The following is a 19,762-nucleotide window of genomic DNA, read 5'->3' on the forward strand; positions in this document are numbered from 1 at the left end:
GGCGTACAGAGGCCCATTATCAGCAACCATCACCTGTGTTCTAATGGCACGTTGTGTTAGCTATTCCAAGTTTATAATTTTAAAATGCTAATACAATTGTGTTAGCACAGCTGAAAGCTGTTGTCCTGATTAAAGAAGCAATACAACTGTCCTTTTTTAGACTAGTTGAGTATCTGCGGTATCAGCAAGTGGGTTCGATTACAAGCTCAAAATGGCCAGAAACATAACTTTCTTCTGAAACTCATCAGTCTATTCTTGTTCTGAGAAATGAAGGCTATTCCATGTGAGAAATTGTTCAGAAACTGAAGATCTCGTACAACGCTGTGTATCACTACCTTCACAGAACAGCACAAACTGACTCTAACCTAAATAGAAAGAGGAATGGGATGCCCCAGTGCACAACTGAGCAAGAGGACAAGTACATTAGAGTATCTAGTTTGAGAAACAGATGCCTCACAAGTCCTCAACTGTCTAGCAGCTTCATTAAATAGTACCCGCAAAACACCAGTCTCAACATCAACAGTGAAGAGGCGACTCCGGGATGGTGGCCTTCTAGGCAGAGTTGCAAAGAAAAAGCTGTATCTCAGACTGGCCAATAAAAATAAAATATGAAGATGGGCAAAAGAACAGACACTGGACAGAGGAACTGATGGTTGCTGATAATGGGCCTTTGTAGATATTCCGTTTAAATTAAATTAAATAAAAATAAAAAGCTATTTACAGCTTCAAAAGTTATTTACAACAATGTCTACACTGTATTTCGGATCAATTTTGTTATTTTAATGGACAACAAAATGTTTATTTAAAAAAATGACATTTCTAAGTGACCCCAAACTTTTGAATGGTAGTGTATGATACTATTGGACAATGTGCCTAAAAGTATCCAACCTGGCACTGCATTGGAAGGAATCCATGTGGTGCGAAGCCTTGCTGACGGTGGAGAAGTCTTCACTATATAACTGTCCGTGACAAAAACAAAAATAAGTTCAGCAGCACTCATCCTGTAATCACAGCTACACCTAGTGGACATCGGCAGCAACTGCACAAAACGCCTGCTTGGCAATTCTCTCAACAAGCATTACTCACTCGCCCCATCGCGCAGTTTTTACTGAATGGGGTAAAGCTTTTGTCAGACTTTTCGTAGCGGGTTATAATTTAGCAGGTTAGGATAATTAGATTAAGAAAAGCGTTACATTTCAACTTTTGATGTTAATTTGACAAAAGCTTCTAGCCATCACCCTCTAGCCATAACCCTGTAGCACTGACTGGCGCATAGCATAGCGCAGCAACAAAGGCTCTTCTCCATTGTGGCCCTGCTAATGTTGTAACTGTCTCGACTGTTCTCCGCCACGTTGTCTTGAGGCTCGCCTCTGGTGTCCAATGCACAGCTATTCTTGGAATAGAGTCTGTGTTCTTTCATAGAAACGTGTCCTATCCAGCTCCAGTGGAGTCTCACCATGTATAAAGCGATTCAAGTTATGAAACAAATGCACTGTCAAAGCCAGGCCCTAGTGATTTTTCAGCTCACCAAATATGACCCAGACATCCACCTATGACATGATGAGTGAGGTCCATAGTGCTTTTGTTGAGTTTATTGTAGTTATTCATGTGACTAGGATAACATTTTTTTAAATGTTTTAAAACACTTCCATTACCACTGATGCGGAGCAGACAGATACATACTGTATGTACAAAAACACACTGGCAATGCTCTCCAATGATCAGAATCTTAATTGAGAGATTTACAGATAAAACATTAAATGAGTAGATCTCATCTATACAGTTACAGGTCCTCCAAAGAGATTTAGACTAAGTCCCAAATGGCACCCCATTCCCTAGTGCACTACTTTTACCAGAGCCCTTGGGCCCTAAAAGTAGTGCACTTTATAGGAAATAGGGTGCCATCTGGGATACAACCACATACAGTACTGCCAAAGCATGATACAAGCAAGCAAATAGTGGTGAACCAGCCCTGCTTGCCAGGAATGAGGATTATATCATGTGACATGATCAGACTAACTCCCAGACTTCCAAGCAGCTTCCTGTGTCCCTCACAGTCAGTTGAGTCACCCCTGGGGTGTGTTCATTAGGCCCCCAATGGAATGGCCATCCGGAATTGCAAATGCTTATTTTCCTATTGCAAAACATTTTCTGCCCTAATGAACATGACCCAGTACACAGTGTGATGGCACAGACAAAGGTCCTTTTAACATGGAGACTAGGTGTTCATCCCAAATGTCACCCTATTCCCTATATGGTGCACTATTTTGACCATGGCCCATAGGGTAGTGCATTATATAGGAATAAGGTGCCATTTGGGACTCTAACATGCATTTATGTTATAGGAAAGCATTACGTTACATCATTTGGTTCAGCTAATCAACAGATGGTCCATTGGATGAAAAAAATTAAAATAAAACACTGACACTAAAATACAACAACATGAATGAGTAATTTTCTCCCTGAAGTCCCAGGACAGTGTCATGAGTGCAACAAGGGTTTTTGCCTTTTCTCTGCCATGATTGGTGCAGAGGGAACCCAAACGAGCACTTCCTGGGGTCACTGGCGCTTGGCCTTGTAGGGTCGCGAGCGTTTCCTGCGGTCTGGTTTCCTCTGTTTGTGTAAACGTCCGATGCTCACTCCCTGGCGACGACGCACAGAGATATTCTGCTCAACCAGACTGGCCAACATGCCTGCAGACAGAAAGCTGATCAGAGGAGAAATGACAATGACTGAACTCCATTGATTTGATTTAAAAGAGGTTCCTGTAAAATTGCCTGAGATATATATATAAAACATTTCCTGCATGAAAACCCTTGTCAGAGAAGAAAAAACATAATTTATTAACTACTCTCAACCAGCATGGGTCTCAGACTGCACAGCAGGCAGTAGGGGTGAAATATAGAGATGTGCCATTAGTTAATATGAGTGAAAGGAGAGAGGGAGGTAGAGGAAAAGACAGAATGTGCATGAAAATCCACCCAGGTTGCTATACCAAAGGAAAGAGGTGGCCTTACCTTCTTGTGCCAGCATGGATATGAAGGTGCAGATGAACTCGTCATAATTATGGGTCCTCCTCTGGTCATCAATCTGGTCAAAACATGGGTGAACATTGAGATTGGCACACCAACATACAAAACCCACACACAAAATGCAGAACACAAACACGCCCACATAGATAGGTCTGTGATTAAACATTTTAATGGCTCTGCTTTAGAGCAACTACAATAACCTTGTATTTTTTCCTCTTCTCCACCTCCTCCTTTAGAAACACTTCATAGTTGGCGATGTCAGCCTCCACACACTTGAGCAGAGCAAGCAGCTCCTGCAGGAAACAAGTGAGAAACAACAAATTGTGACACACTCGCTCTTTATTCAGTTAAATTCAAGGGCTTTATTGGCATGCCAATTATATGTTAACATTGCCAAAGCAAGTGAAGTAGATAAAAGTGAAATAAAACAATAAAAATGAACAGTAAACATTACACTCACAGAAGTTTCAAAAGAATAAAAGACATTTCAAATGTCATATTATTAGCAAATAGTTCAAGTACAAAAGGGAAAATAAATAAACATGGGTGTATTTACAATGGTGTTTGTTCTTCACTTGTTGCCCTTTTGTGGCAACAGGTCACAAATGTTGTGGTATTTCACCCAGTAGATATGGGAGTTTATCAAAATTGGGTTTGTTTTCGAATTCTTCGTGGGTCTGTGTAATCTGAGGGAAATATGTGTCTCTAATATGGTCTTACATTTGGCAGGAGGTTAGGAAGTGCAGCTCAGTTCCCACCTCATTTTGTGGGCAGTGTGCACATAGCATTTCTTCTCTTGAGAGCCAGGTCTGCCTATTGCAGCCTTTTTCAATAGCAAGGCTATGCTCACTGAGTCTGTACGTAGTCAAAGCATTCCTTAAGTTTGGGTCAGTCACAGTAGTCAGATATTCTTCCACTGTACTCTGTTTAGGGCCAAATAGCATTGCAGTTTGCTCTGTTTTTGTTCATTCTTTCCAATATGTCAAGTAATTATCTTTTGGTTCTTATGATTTGGTTGGATCTAACTGTGTTGCTGTCCTGAGGCTCTGTGGGGTCTGTTTGTGAACATAGCCCCAGGACTAGCTTGCTTAGGGGACTCTTCTCCAGGGTCATCTCACTGTAGGTAATGGCTTTGTTATGGAAGGTTTACATTGTACGCTGGGGATATTTTTGCAGAATTCTTCATGGAGTCTCTCAATTTGGTTGGTCCCTTTCTTGGTTGGTGAGCGGATCTATAACTGTATTTTTAGCCAGATCCTATTTGGTATGTCAAATTTTATGTTCCCTTTGATGGCATAGAAAGACGATATCACTGATATGCTTCCATCTAGACACCGTTGCCCTAGAGCACAAAAAAAATGATGCATACCTCGGCCTAAATATCAGCGTCACAACGAGCTGTTGCCTTGTCGCTCAGCTCGTTCACAGCTTTGTGAACGAGCTGTGGCGCTGATGTTAAAGCCGAGGTATGTATAGTTTTTTTGTGCGCGCTGGGGCAATGGTGTCTAGATGGTATTTGTGGTCCTGGGAACTGGACCTTTTTTGGAACACCAACATTTTTGTCCTACTGAGATTTCCAGTCAGTCCAGTTCTGACATAATCTGTGCAGAAGATCCAGGTGCTGCTGTAGGCTCTATCCTTACTCATTCCAGGGGTTTCATTTATTTTAACTCTTTTCTAAAATTATAGAAGAATACTTTAGACATCAAAACTATGAAATAGCACATATGGAATCATGTAGTAACCATATATTTTATATTTTGAGATTCTTCAAAGTAGCCACGCTTTGCATTGATTAAAGATTTCTACACTTCCGCATTCTCTCAACCAGCTTCACCTGGAATGCCTTTCCAACAGTCTTGAGTTCCCACATATGCTGAGCACTTGTTGGCTGCTTTTGGTTCCCAAGCCATCTCAAATTGGGTTGAGATGATTTAATGCATTTGAATGCATTCCAGGTGAAGCTGGTTGAGAGAATGCCAAGTGTGTGCAAAGCTTTCATCAAGGCAAAGGGTTGGTACTTTGAAGAATCTCAAATATTTTGATTTGTTTAACACTTTTTCTGCTTACTACATGATTCTGTTTTATTTCATAATTTTGATGTCTTCACTATTATTCTACAATGTAGAAAACAGTAAAAAACAGTGTCCAAACTTGACTAGTACTAATTATATAAACTCAGTCCCTTTTTCAGGACCTGGTCTTTCAAAGATAATTAAAATAACTACAGATCTTCATTGTAAAGGGTTTAAACACGGTTTCCCATGCTTGTTCAATGAACCATAATCAATGAACATGCATCTGTTTGAAGAGTCGATAAGACACTACCAATTTACAGACGGTAGGCAATTAAGGTCACAGTTATGAAAACTTAGGACACTAAAGAGGTCTTTCTACTGACTCTGAAAAACACCAAAAGAAAGATGCCCAGGGTCCCTGCCCATCTGCGTGAACGTGCCTTAGGCATGCTGCAAGGAGGCATGAGGACTGCAGATGAGCCCAGGGCAATACATTGCACTGTCCGTACGGTGAGCTGCCTAATACAGCGCTACAGGGAGACAGGATGGACAGCTGATCGTCCTCCCAGTGGCAGACCACGTGTAACAACACCTGCACAGGATCGGTACATCTGAGCATCACACCAGCGGGACAGGTACAGGATGGCAACAGCTGCCCGAGTTACACCAGGAACGCACAATCCCTCCATCAGTGCTCAGACTGTCCGCAATAGGCTGAGAGAGACTGGACTGAGGGCTCGTAGGCCTGTTGTAAGGCAGGTCCTTACAAGACATCACTGGCAACAACGTCGCCTATGGGCACAAACCCACCGTCGCTGGACCAGACAGGACTGGCAAAAAGTGCTCTTCACTGTCTCACCAGGGGTGATGGTCGGATTCGCATTTATCATTGAAGGAATGCACATTAAAGCAAGGCCTGTACTCTGGAGCGGGATCGATTTGGAGGTGGAGGGTCCGTCATGGTCTGGGGCGGTGTGTCACAGCATCATCGGACTGAGCTTGTTGTCATTGTAGGCAATCTCAACGTTGTGCGTTACAGGGAAGACACCCTCCTCCCTCATGTGGTACCCTTCCTGCAAGCTCATCCTGACATGACAATGCCACCAGCCATACTGCTCGTTCTGTGCGTGATTTCCTGCAAGACAGGAATGTCAGTGTTCTGCCATGGCCAGCGAGCCCGGATCTCAATCCCATTGAGCATGTCTGGGACCTGTTGGATGAGGCCTAGGGACATTCCCCCCAGAAATGTCTGGGAACTTGCAGTTGCCTTGGTGGAAGAGTGGGGTAACATCTCACAGCAAGAACTGGCAAATCTGGTGCAGTCCATGAGGAGATGCACAGCAGTACTTAATGCAGCTGGTGGCCACATCAGACACTTACTTTTGATTTTGACCCTCCCTTTGTTCAGGGACACATTATTCCATTTCTGTTAGTCACATGTCTGTGGAACTTGTTCAGTTTATGTCATGTCTCAGTTGTTGAATCTTGTTTTGTTCATACAAATATTTACACATGTTAAGTTTGCTGGAAAGAAACACAGTTAACAGTAAGAGGACGTTTCTTTTTTTAATGAGTTTATCACCAGATATGTTTCTAAGAAAGAGGGAAAGGACTTACTTTAGGAGAGTATTTTTCCCCAGATGGCTTGTTGCTTCCAACAGTTTCTGTGGAGATGACCTTTTCCATGCTGGGTTTGACCTCTTTTGCATCTCTGATCTCTTCCTCTTTCACCTCCACCGATGGTCCCTCCTTCCCCTCCTCCTTCACTCTGTCCCCCTCTACTGCTGGATTGCTACCTTGCTCTTTTACCTTCTCTGGAGCGCCTGCCTTCTTCTCTTCAAGAGCTGTATCAGCTGTACAGGCAAGAAACAGACCTATTTAGCAGCTATAAACCAGACCTGGGTTCAAATACTCTTAAAATCTTTCAAATACTTTGAGTGTTTGCTTTAGCCTGCCTGGAATGCAATTAAGCACAGATAGTCTTAAAATAATTCAAATAGTGCTTGAACCCAGGTCTGGTTCCAACTCAGTGATATCGTCTTCCATATGCATCTCAAGAGCGGTGTGACTCTGGTATTAGATTAGTATAATCCAGGTATTAATATGGATAATGTAATTAGGTCTGAAGGTAAACAGATGCTCTTTGAAATGTAATTTACGATGATCTTAATCAAGTGCCCATGTTCGCTTCCCCACAGGTCCAATACCTCAATTTCAATCGCTCTCACCCACCCACGCACACACCCGTCCTTCCTCACCGGGTGGTGGTACAGTGTATATAACCCCGTCCTCCTGTAGGTGCAGCAGGGCGGTGCTGACGGAGGGCCCCAGCTCTCTGACTGCCCGGTTCTGTCTGGCATCCAGCCTCAGCAGACCCTCATCCTCCCCAAACAATACCCGGGACAGGTGGGATGCCACAGGGCTGGAGGGCCGCGTGGCCGCCTGGGAGCGGGCCGGGGAGCGCAGTGGTGAGTTGAAGGCGCTGCCGATCTCCGAGGCGGTGTCGGTGCTCTCGTTGCTGGGTGTGGGCGAGGGCTGGGAGGCGGCTGTGATCACGATGCCCCCAGTGCGGCCCTCGGTACGGACGGAGAGGGGCGTGGCCAGAGAGTCCTTCCTCTGGACTTCCTTCTTAAGTTTCTCGGCCAGGACGCCGAGTGCCAGCTTGGTCTCTACGCCGCTGCCTCCCCCGACACGGCCTGTACGGGAACGCAGCACCCCTTTACGCCTGAACCTACGCACACAAATACACGGACAAATGCACAAACATAACCAATACATTTCAAGCACTCCAATTGCTTGGAAGAGAACATTTTAATCCTAGATCAGCACTCCTACACTGAGATGCTTTGTGAATACGGGCCCATGTGATGTGAAGGAGCTGACCTGGTTGGTGTGCCAAGCTCTTCCTCCTCTTCATCCTCATAGTCATCGTCATCAGAGTAGGGGGGCTGGGGCGCACCGGGCACCCTGGGACGACCCACCCCTGTCGCAAGGTCCTCATCCTCCTGTCAGAGAACAATCAGTGACCTTGCCAAGGCAAACATACAGTATTGGCTTCGAGTCAAATCCTAACTTGAGATAGGAGTATGTAAGTCAAGACTGTTGTAAAAAACATCATGCATTAGAGATTTGTATGGAAATGTTGAGTTGTGTCACATCAAAACTCGTCCCCCCGACCTGCATGGGGGACTTGGCGTAGTTGTGGTTGTCCAAGAAGGCTGGTAGGCGAGGGACGATGGGGCTGGTGACAGGCTGGGAGGTCCCCGCTCCCCCTAATGGGGCAGCTGGCTTCCCCATGGCTTTCCCCTTGCCTGAGGAGCTCGGGACCAATTGGGACTGGGCTGCTGTGTCTGCACAACAGGGGAACACATGGTCAGAGTTCATGAATGTCAATGTACCAGTTGAAGAAACATCATACCCTGCAACAGGCAGCATTCCAAATGACACCCTATTCCATATATAGTGCATTACTTTTGACAGGGCCCTGGGCAAAGGTAGTGGACAATAAAGGCAATAGGGTGACTCATAAGACTCACATTCTCATGTCTATAAAGATAATCAACATTGGGGAGGTTCAGAGCTGAATTTAATACTTGTGGGAGGAGTCTGCTCAGCCCCCTGTGATGTAACAGGTTGAGGGTCCGCCTCTTCTTTTTTGATAGTAGGGGGTGTGTCGTCTGAGGGGGAGGAGTCTGACTTCTTCCTGTCCTGTACAAGCTCTGGCTGGGTGACCCGGATCAGCTGGGGAACAGGTCACACTCATATCAAGTCAATCAGACAGACAATGTGCATGTCTGTATATCTGTGTGTATGTGTCTATGGGTGCATTCATTTTAGCTAACCAAGGGCACCAGGCAAGCTAATGCACCCACAGACACATATAAAGAGATATACCGACACGCACAGTCTCACTGGGCGGTATCAGTGGGCTCCGTTGTCTGTGTCCAGATCTACTGTAGCCACTCCAGAACCATTTGATAGTTATGATTTCACACACACTTTAAATCATTTTACAGGCACTCTTATCCAGAGCAATGAAGGTTAAGTGCCTTATTCAAGGGCACATTGACAGATTTGTTTTACCTAGTCGGCTCAGGGATATAAACCAGCAACCTTTCGGTTACTGGACCAACACTCTTAACCGCTAGGCTCCCTGCCACCGTGCGCTCACACACGCACACACCCCTGTGTCTCCTGACCTGCTGTAGACCCTCCAGTACCATCTGTCTGTTCCTCTTCAGGATCTCCAGTTTTGACTCATACTTCACCCTGCGGTCCGGAACCACTGCCATCAGGTTGAAGCGGATATCATGGTAGGGCTCTCTGGGAGGGGCGAGAAAAGTGTGTGTGAGAGAGAGCTAGAGTCTGAACATCTCATTCAGTGTTACTGAGGCAGGAGATTGGCCACTGACTCACCCAGCCGTGGCCAAGCCAATCCTCTCCATAATGACCCGCCGTGCCTTATCCGTCCACTCCTCCTCCTCTCCCCATGGCCCTGAGAGAACGAGAGAAAATTAAAGTGTACACCTAGTGTGTGTCCCAAATGGCACCCTATTCCCTATATAGTGCACAAATTTTGACCCAAGCCCTAGCAGAACTGGCCAAGAGTAGTGCATTATACCTGGAATAGGGTAGCTTTTGGGAAACAGCCATTGTAGTCTAACAGTAGTCCTCAGGCGTTATATTGTTATATTATAAAGCCACGCTGTAGATTAGAGAAGTCAAGGTGCTTTGAAGGCGCCAGGCTGTCTCAACGTGAGTTAGTGGTACAATGCTGCTTCTCTAAGTCCATCACAGTTTGCAGTTCTTACCGTGGTCAATGGGGTACGCCTTGAGGCCGTCTAGTTCAAACAAGCGGTCTTTGATGGGCACATAGCTGACAAAGTGGAATGCTTCCATGGTCCGCACGGCGCTAATCCCGTTCTGCTTCTCCGGCAGGTGCCTGGGCTCCGGTCTCCATGGAAAGAGAAGGAAGAGGTGTGAGAATTGGACAGAGCTGAACATCACTGGTAGCCCTTTCCATTCACTGCCCGCAACCTTGTTCTGTACACCTCCAAAACAAAGGTCATGTGGTTTGGTAAGAAGATTGCTCCTCTCCCCATAGGTGTGATTACTACCTTTGAGGGTTTTGAGCTTGAGGTAGTCACCTCATACAAGTACTTGGGAGTATGGCTAGACGGTACACTGTCCTTCTCTCAGCACATATCAAAGCTGCAGGGTAAAGTTAAATCTAGACCTGGTTCCCTCGATCATCTGCCAAACTAACCCTGATTCAGATGACCATCCTACCCATGCTAGATTACGGAGACATAATTTATAGATCAGCAGGTAAGGGTGCTCTCGAGCGGCTAGATGTTCTTTACCATTCAGCCATCAGATTTGCCACCAATGGTCCCTATAGGACACATCACTGCACTCTATACTCCTCTGTAAACTGGACATCTCTATATACCTGTCGCAAGACCCACCGGTTGATGCTTATTTATAAAACCCTCTTAGGACTCACTCCCCCCATCTGAGATATCTACTGCAGCCCTCATCCTCCACATACAACACCCGTTCTGCCAGTCACATTCTGTTCAAGGTCCCCAAAGCACACACATCCCTGGGTCGCTCATCTTTTCAGTTTGCTGCAGCTAGCGACTGGAACGAGCTGCAACAAACTCTCAAACTGGACAGTTTTATCTCAATCTATTCATTCAAAGACTCAATCATGGACACTTTTACTGACAGTTGTGGCTGCTTTGCGTGATGTATTGTTGTCTCTACCTTCTTGCCCTTTGTGCTGTTGTCTGTGCCCAATAATGTTTGTACCTTGTGCTGCTGCCATGTTGTGTTACTAACATGTTGTCATGTGTTGCTGCCATGCTATGTTGTTGTCTTAGGTCTATATAGTGGTGTGTTTTGTCCTAGATTTTTTTATTATTATTCTTTTAATCCTAGGCCCCGTAGGAGGCCTTCTGCCTTTTGGTAGGCCGTCATTGTATATACACATTTGTTCTTAACTGACTGACCTAGTTAAATAGAAAATAAATGCAATACCAGTCAATCATGGTGGCAGTGCCACATTTGTATACAGCAGGGTTGTATTCGTTAGTGCACAGCATAGCAAAACATTTTGCAATGAAAAATGAAAACAATCGTTTCTTATTGGACAAGTTCAGGTAGGTCATTTCCTGTTTCAGTCTTTTCTTAGGTGCCTAGTGAATAAAACCTAGTGCTAGACCCAGAATGAAGGGGCATACACAATAGGGAGGGACAGGTGCAACAGTGCCTCCTACCTGGCATGGCTGTTGTGTGCTTTAGCCAGCTCTGGGGCATTTCCAATGGCGTAGCCTTTACTCTGAAAGAACATAAAATACCATCATGTAAAATTGATTAATCACGACACCACAGTAAAAATTGGAGAGAGGTGTGTGGCATGTGTACACCTCACCTCTGGGCCGAAGCCTTTAGTGAAAGTCTTCATGCGACTGAGGGTAGTGCCCAACTCAACCCCACTACAGTTCAGGAGCACACTCAGAAGTGCATGGGTGGCACAGGAGTTTGGGATCAGCTGGACACAAAAATAATAACTGAAAGGAACTCAATGGCATAAAAAGAAAAACAATGCCTTCCTAGGACACCGTAGGAAATGACGGAATGCACCACTTTCTGACAACAATATACAGTGTCTTCGGAAAGTATTCATATTAAAAAAATATTATCCTCAGCAATCTACACACAATACCCCATAAATCCAAAGCAAAAACATTTTTACTAATTTATGCAAAATTTTAAAAAACATTTCAGAGCCTTTGCTATGAGACTCAAAATTGAGCTCAGGTGCATATTGTTTCCACTGATCATCCTTTAGATATACAACTTGATTAGAGTACACATGTGGTAAATTCAATTGATTGGACATGATTTGAAAAGGAACACACCAGTCTATATAAAACGTCCTACAGATCACAGTGAATATAAAAGGAAAAACCAAGCCATGGAGGTCAAAGGAATTGTCTGTAAAGCGCAGAGACAGGACTGTGTCAAGGCACAGATCTGGGGAAGGGTACCAAAACATTTCTGCAGCCCTGAAGGTCCCCAAGAACACAATGTCCTCCATCATTCTTCCTAGAGCTAGCGGTCTGGCCAAACTGAGCAATTTGGGGAGAAGGGCCTTAGTCAGGGAGGTGACCAAGAATGTGATGGTCACTGAAAGAGCTCCAGAGTTCCTCTGTGGAGATGGGAGAACCTTCCAGAAGGACAACCATCTATGCAGAACTCCACCAATAGGCCTTTATGGTAGAGTGGCCAGATGGAAGCCACTCCTCAGTAAAAGGCACCTAACTCGCTTGGAGTTTGCCAACAGGCACGTAAAGACTCTCAGACCATGAGAAACAAGACTCTCTGGTCTGATGAAACCAAGATTGAACGTCACTTCTGGAGGAAACCTGGCACCATCCCTATGGTGAAGTATGGTGGTGGCAGTATCATGCTGTGGGGATATTTCCCAGCAGCAGGGACAGGGAGACTAGTCAGGATTGAGGCAGATGAACGGAGAAAAGTACAGAGAGATCCTTGAAGAAAACCTGGCTTTGGGACAAGTCTCTGAATGTCCTTGAGTGGCCCAGCCAGAGCCCGGACTTGAACCTGATCGAACATCTCTGGAGAGACCTGAAAATAGCTGTGTAGCAACACTCCCCATCCAACCTGACCTTGAGAGGATCTGCAGAGAAGAATGGGAGAAACTCCCCAAATACAGGTGCGCCAAGCTTGTAGCGTCATACCCAAGAAGACTGTAGGCTGTAATCGCTGCCAAAGGTGCTTCAACAAAGCACTGAGTAAAGGGTATGAATACTTATGTAAATGTTTTTTTATTTTTTATAAATTAGCAAAAATTTCTAAAATCCTGTTTTTGCTTTGTCATTATGGGTTAGTGTGTAGATTGATGAGGAAAACATTTTGTTTTATACATTTTAGAATAAGGCTGTAACCTACCAAAATGTGGAAAAAGTCAGGGGGTCTGATAACTTTCCGAAAGCACTGTAGCCTCCATGCATTCAAATATGTATTAAGGCAAACTGACTGCCCTGAACCGTACAGTGTAGTCAAGGATTAAACAGACTCACCTGGTGGGCAAAGAACATGTCATTAACAATGTCATCATCAATGACAGAGGTCTCATCCACCAAAGTGGAGACTTTCCTCCTAGACCTTCGCTCCTCGATCCACTTGAACAGGAAGATGAAGCCATAAACAGGGCTGGGGGGGGTGATAGGAGTTAGTCAACAGACAGCAGTCCACAGATTTGAGTCTCTCATACACAGTGGGGTTCATTTACATTAGTAAGGCTTTCAAAGAGGTTGTCAGTGTGAAATAGGGCTCTGGTCAAAAGTAGTGCACTATGTAGGGAATAGATAGCCCTTGATCTTGAGTAAGTTCCATTACACATACCAATAATGCTACATTTACATGGTACACGGTAGACAGCAAACCAGATGTCTGTTTTCAATGACAGCATGACGGTAAATGCTGTCGAGGCTGGCAGTGAATGCTGGAGTTCAAATATCTGCCATAGCCTTGTTTTCTACCGGATGTTTGTTTACTGAAATCACCATAGCAACATACTGATTTTTATAACTAAACCAAGATAGACCACAGCCCATTGTTTCAAATGGGAACAAATTAGTCATACTAGGCAGAAAAAGCAAAGAGCTGGTCAGAGCCAAGTACGAGCTTGCGTTAGGGAACGCCTACTTTGAAGTGCATGTGCGCAATAACTCAATTCACCTTTGCACTCCGAAACAATAAATAAATAAAAATAGGGCACTTTAGCAAAGGGTCTACAAAATGCAAAGCAAAGTCTACAAAATGTCGTCCTCTCTGTTCATAACAGATTCTAGTTTTGGGAAGAGAACTGTATGGAGAGCAAATGTTCCATTGATGAGAAAATTTGCAGGATGTCGGCCAAAAGCCATCTCGTTCCAGGTTCTCCAACTGCGGGACACTTCGCTTCCTCTCACTACCATATTTGGTAGTGAGTGGAAACGCCAAGAGGATGCTTCACATCTATACATCCGGTGAAATATCTGTCTCACTGCTCTATCTGTGCCGGCTTGCTTATGCAGTCACCGTCTTTCTTGCCCCGCTATGCTGACTTGTATGACGTCTTTGCGACCCACATCTAAACACAGCATATGTCATTGTACAGAAGATGTGTTTGTACAAGTGAGTTTTGTTAAGATGCATTCTGAACAATTCATCCCAAAGGTGTTCGGTGGAGTTGAGGTCAGGGCTCTGTGCAGGCCAATCAAGTTCTTCCACACCGATCGACAAACCATTTCTGTATGGGCCACACTATATGTAGGGGGGAATTGTCATTCTGAAAAAGGGAAAGGGCCTTCCCCAAACTGTTGCCACAAAGTTGGACGCATAGAATCATCTAGAATGCCATTGCATGCTGTAGCATTAAGGTTTCCCTTCACTGGAACTAAGGGGCCTTGCCCAAACCATGAAAAACAGCCTCAGACCATTCCTCCTCCTCCACCAGATTTTACAGCTGGCACTATGCAATGGGGCAGGTAGCGTTTTCCTGGCATCCGCCAAAACCAAATTTGTTCGATGGACTGCCAAATGGTGAGGCATGATCCATCACTCCAGAGAACGCATTTCCACTGCTTCAGAGTCCAATGGTGGCGAGCTTAAAACCACTCCAGCCGAGGCTTGGCATTGCCCATGGTGATGTTAGGCTTGTGTGTGGCTGCTTGGCCATGGAAACCCCAATTCATGAAGCTACCGACAAACAGTTATTGTGCTGATGTTGCTTCCAGAGGCAGTTTGGAAATTGGTAGTGAGTGTTGCAACAGAGGGCAGATGTTTATTACGCGCTACAGAACTCAGCGGTCCCATTTTGTGATCTTGTGTGGCCTACGACTTCGCGGCTCCTAGACGTTTCCACTTCACAATAAGGGCACTTACAGTTTGACCGGGGCAGCTCTAGCAAGGCAGAAATTTGATGACCTGACTTGTTGGAAAGGTGGCATCCTACGAGGTTGCCACATTGAAAGTCACGGAGTTCTTCAGTTAGGACATTTATACTGCCAATGTTTGTCTATGGCAATTGCATGGCTGTGTGCATGATTTTATACACCTGAAATAACCGAATCCACTCACTTGCAGGGGTGTCCACATATATTTTAGTATATACAGTTGAAGTCGGAAGTTTACATACACCTTAGCCAATTACATTTAAACTGTTTCACAATTCCTGACATTTAATCCTAGTAAAAATGCCCCGTCTTAGGATCACCACTTTATTTTAAGAATGTGAAATGTCAGAATAATAGTATTTCAGCTTTTATTTCTTTCATCACATTCCCAATGGGTCAGAAGTTTACATACACTCAATTAGTATTTGGTAGCATTGGCTTTAAATTGTTTTAACTTGGGTCAAATGTTTCAGGTAGCTTTCCACAAGCTTCCCACAATAAGTTGGGTAAATTTTGGCCCATTCCTCCTGACAGAGCTGGTGTAACGGAGTCAGGTTTGTAGGCCTCCTTGCTCACACACACTTTTTCAGTTCTGCCCACAAATTGTCTATAGGATTGAGGTCAGGGCTTTGTGATGGCCACTCCAATACCTTGACTTTGTTGTCCTTAAGCCATTTTGGCACCACTTTGGAAGTATACTTGGGGTCATTATCCATTTGGAAGACCCATTTGCGACCAAGCTTTAACTTCTTGACTGATGTCTTGAGATGTTGCTTAAATAGATCCACATAATTTTCCTACCTCATGAAGCCATCTATTTTGTGAAGTGCACCAGTCCCTCCTGCAGCAAAGCACCCCCACAACATAATGCTGCCACCTCCGTGCCTCACGGTTGGGATGGTGTTCTTTGGCTTGCAAGCCCCCTTTTTCCTCCAAACATAACGATGGTCATTATGTCCAAACAGTTCTATTTTTGTTTCATCAGACCAGAGGACATTTCTCCAAAAAGTACAATCTTTGTCCCTATGTGCAGTTGCAAACCGTAGTCTGGATTTTTTATGGCGGTTTTGGAGCAGTGGCTTCTTCCTTGCTGAGCGGCCTTTCAGGTTATGTCGATTTAGGACTCGTTTTTCTGTGGATATAGATACTTTTGTACCGGTTTCCTCCAGCATCTTCACAAGGTCATTTGCTGTTGTTCTGGGATTGATTTGCACTTTTTGCACCAAAGTACGTTCATCTCTAGGAGACAGAACGCGTCTCCTTCCTGAGTGGTATGACAGCAGCGTGGTCCCATGGTGTTTATACTTGCAAACTATTGTTTGTATAGATGAACGTGGTACCTTCAGCCATTTGGAAATTGCTCCCAATGATGAACTAGACTTGTGAAGGTCTACAATTTTTTTTCTGAGGTCTTGGCTGATTTCTTTTGATTTTCCCATGATGTCAAGCAAAGAGGCACTGAGTTTGAAGGTAGGCCTTGAAATACATCCACAGGTACACCTCCAACTGACTCAAATCAGAAGCATCTAAAGCCATGACATAATTTTCTGGAAATTTCCAAGCTGTTTAAAGTAGAGGTCGACCGATCATGACTTTTCAATGCCGATAACGATTATTGAAGGACCAAAAAAGGCCGATACCGATTCATCGGCCAAGTTTAATTTTTCACATATTTGTAATAATGACAATTACAACAATAATGAATGAACACTTATTTTAGCTTAATATAATACATCAATAAAATCAATTTATTCTCAAATAATGAAACATGTTCAATTTGTTTTAAATAATGCAAAAACTAAATGTTGGAGAAGAAAGTAAAAGTGCAATATGTGCCATGTAAAAAAGCTAACATTTAAGTTCCTTGCTCAAAACATATGAAAGCTGGTGGTTCCTTTTAACATGGGTCTTCAATATTCCCAGGTAAGAAGTTTTAGGTTGTAGTTATTATAGGACTATTTCTCTCTATACCATTTGTATTTCATATACCTTTGACTATTGGATGTTCTAATAGGTACTTTAGTATTGCCAGCCTAATCTCGGGTGATGATAGGCTTGAAGTCATAAACAGCACAATGCTGGAAGCAGAGCGAAGAGCTGCTGGCAAATGCTCCTGCATTTGTGTGGTGTTTGAATGAATGCTTACGAGCCTGCTGCTGCCTACCACCGCTCAGTCAGACTGCTCTTTGAAATCAGACTTAATCATAATAACACAGAAATACGAGCCTTAGGTCATTAATGAGAACTTGTTCTCAACTAGCCTACCTGGTTAAATAAAGGTGAAATAAAAAAAAGAAATGAATATGGTCAAATCCGGAAACTATCATTTCGAAAACAAAACGTTAACTTTTTTCTGTGAAATACGGAACCGTTCCGTATTTTATCTAACGGGTGGCATCCCTAAGTCTACATATTGCTGTATATCATAATTATGTACAATTCTGGCAAATTAATTACAGTTTTGTTAGATAGAAATGGTCTTCACACAGTTCACAACGAGCCAGGTGGCCCAAACTGCTGCATATAACCTGACTCTGCTTGCACAGAATACAAGAGAAGTGACACAATTTCCATAGTTAAAAGAAATTTGTGTTACAAGGCAATATTAACTAAATATGCAGGTTTAAAAATATATACTTGTGTATTGATTTTAAGAAAGGCATTGATGTTTATGGTTAGATACACATTGGTGCAATGACAGTGCTTTTTTTTCGCAAATGCGCTTGTTAAATCACCCATTTGGTGAAGTAGGCTGTGATTCAATGATAAATTAACAGGCACGGCATCGATTATATGCAACGCAGGACATGCTAGATAAACTAGTAATATCATTAACCATGTGTAGTTAACTAGTGATTATGTTAAGATTGATTGTTTTTTTATAAGATAAGTTTAATGCTAGCTAGCACCTTAACTTGGCTCCTTGCTGCACTCGCATAACAGGTAGTCAGCCTGCCACACAGTCTCCTCGTGGAGTGCAATGTAATCGGCCATAATCGGTGTCCAAAAATGCTGATTACCGATTGTTATGAAACCTTGAAAATCGGCCCTAATTAAAATCGGCCATTCCGTTTAGTCGGTCGACCTCTAGTTTAAAGGCACAGTCAACTTAGTGTATGTAAACTTCTGACCCACTGGAATTGTGATAGATTATTTCACTTATCAAAATCACTGTGTCTAAACAATTGTTGGAAAAATTACTCGTGGCATGCAAAAAAACGATAGTTTGTTAACAAGAATTTTGTGGAGTGGTTGAAAAACTTGTTTTAATTACTCCAACCTAAGTGTATGTAAACTTCCGACTTCAACTGTATAGTGTCTTTCATATTAGCAATAAATAACTTTAAAAAAATAAAACTATAAATTGATACACCTTTATAGGGTTAGTGTTCCCACGCAGCAATGTTACAGCACGTGTTTACGGAAGACAGAGGGACCACCTGTGCTAGCTATCTATCTAGATAACTCTGAAACACCTGTGTGTAATGGAAGAAGGCCGCCAGAAACGTGTTGTCACTGAAAAATACTTTTGGCTATAATGTCAGTTAAAACACTAAGTGTGTATTTTGCATTTGTGAAATTAAAGTAGAGGGCTTTATGTTTCTATAACCGTACCACAACTGTGTATCAATTCACGTTTAGATGGAGTATTTGGCTGTTTTGGCAGACAGAGCCAGCCTACCTCTGAAAATAACATAGGGGTATAACGATAGGCTCCTTAAGAATACATCTTTGGCTAGAGAATAGGGTGCCATTTCAGATAGTGACAGTAGCCTGATTAGCATGACTCCATACCTTGGACACTTGCTTTGTAGGTCGTATATCTCCTCTACCTGGACCCCCTTCACACCTACATTAAACACACATGCAAAACACACAAAGGGATGCTCAAAGTATGTGCTGTTCAAACTTATCTAGTACATGTTACTTTAACAACCAGCCTGTCAAATCAACTCACCAAAATCCTCCACCAAGAGCGTGAACAGCCCTGCAAACACCATAGAAAACCCACACGTTAATGAAGCGTTTAACACTATGGCATCGACCATAGAGATTATTATTCCTCCTTGTGCAACTGGCTAAGGAACAATATAGCTATTAACGTTAGCTGTGGTAATGACATACGACTATAACGTTAATTGCTATTATTAAACGTGTTGATGTGTTTGGTGACAGTAAAACATAGATTATAAAACATTTCGATTACAGATTAGATTTGACAACGAATTGGTTAATGTTAGCTAGCGTTAGCTTCTTACCCGGGTCACTCTCGAGCTCCAGCCACCCTTTGTTCATTTTTGCATGTACACACAGTCAATCGATATTAAATCTAGTCCGCCAGTCCATATTTATAGAATCACTACATATAGTTTATCCAATTAGCTAACGGAACGAAGAAAAAATGCATTTCTAAAACGTCGTAGCTAGTTGAGAGATAAACACAAAAGAATGACAGCTCGGACGCCTGAAATCTACGTAATTTAGATGCGACTTCGATAGAGTCGCGTTCAAGAGGGTTTCCACTAGATAGCCGACCTAAAATTGCTCTATTATACAAATTCATGAAAACAAAATGTGCTTTTTGGTCTTAATATAAGGTTAGGGTCAGGTATACGGTTAGCGGTGTGGTTAGGTTTAAAATCAGATACATTTTAGAAATAGACGGGGTTTAGACAAAAACAGTACAGTGGGAAACTGGTTTAGCCATAATTATGACTTTGTGGCTGTGGTAACTAGTGAC

The 19,762-nt window shown here is 43.4% G+C and overlaps 1 protein-coding gene across 2 annotated transcripts; it reads right to left on the reverse strand.

Moving 5' to 3' along the window:
* Window positions 1-1,577: 1,577 nt before the first annotated feature.
* On the reverse strand, window positions 1,578-19,570 carry bap1 (BRCA1 associated protein-1 (ubiquitin carboxy-terminal hydrolase)). Of its 2 annotated transcripts, XM_042324684.1 has the most exons (17): window positions 19,281-19,527; window positions 18,980-19,009; window positions 18,817-18,871; window positions 13,162-13,294; window positions 11,487-11,606; window positions 11,332-11,393; window positions 9,862-10,004; window positions 9,467-9,545; window positions 9,250-9,373; window positions 8,644-8,791; window positions 8,228-8,400; window positions 7,934-8,055; window positions 7,309-7,781; window positions 6,668-6,903; window positions 3,233-3,325; window positions 3,018-3,090; window positions 1,578-2,693 (listed from the first exon to the last, which is right to left on the reverse strand). In XM_042324684.1, the coding sequence occupies exons 1-17, from the start codon at window positions 19,315-19,317 to the stop codon at window positions 2,560-2,562; spliced, it is 2,235 nt and encodes a 744-aa protein (XP_042180618.1). In that variant the 5' UTR covers window positions 19,318-19,527; the 3' UTR covers window positions 1,578-2,559. The 2 variants fall into 2 exon arrangements, with proteins under 2 accessions (XP_042180618.1, XP_042180619.1); XM_042324685.1 differs by lacking the exons at window positions 1,578-2,693; window positions 3,018-3,090; window positions 3,233-3,325 and having other exon boundaries at window positions 6,715-6,903; window positions 7,283-7,781; window positions 19,281-19,570.
* Window positions 19,571-19,762: the final 192 nt, after the last annotated feature.

This window comes from Oncorhynchus tshawytscha, linkage group LG07, assembly GCF_018296145.1.
Source record: "Oncorhynchus tshawytscha isolate Ot180627B linkage group LG07, Otsh_v2.0, whole genome shotgun sequence".
Classification (NCBI taxonomy): Eukaryota; Metazoa; Chordata; class Actinopteri; order Salmoniformes; family Salmonidae; genus Oncorhynchus; species Oncorhynchus tshawytscha.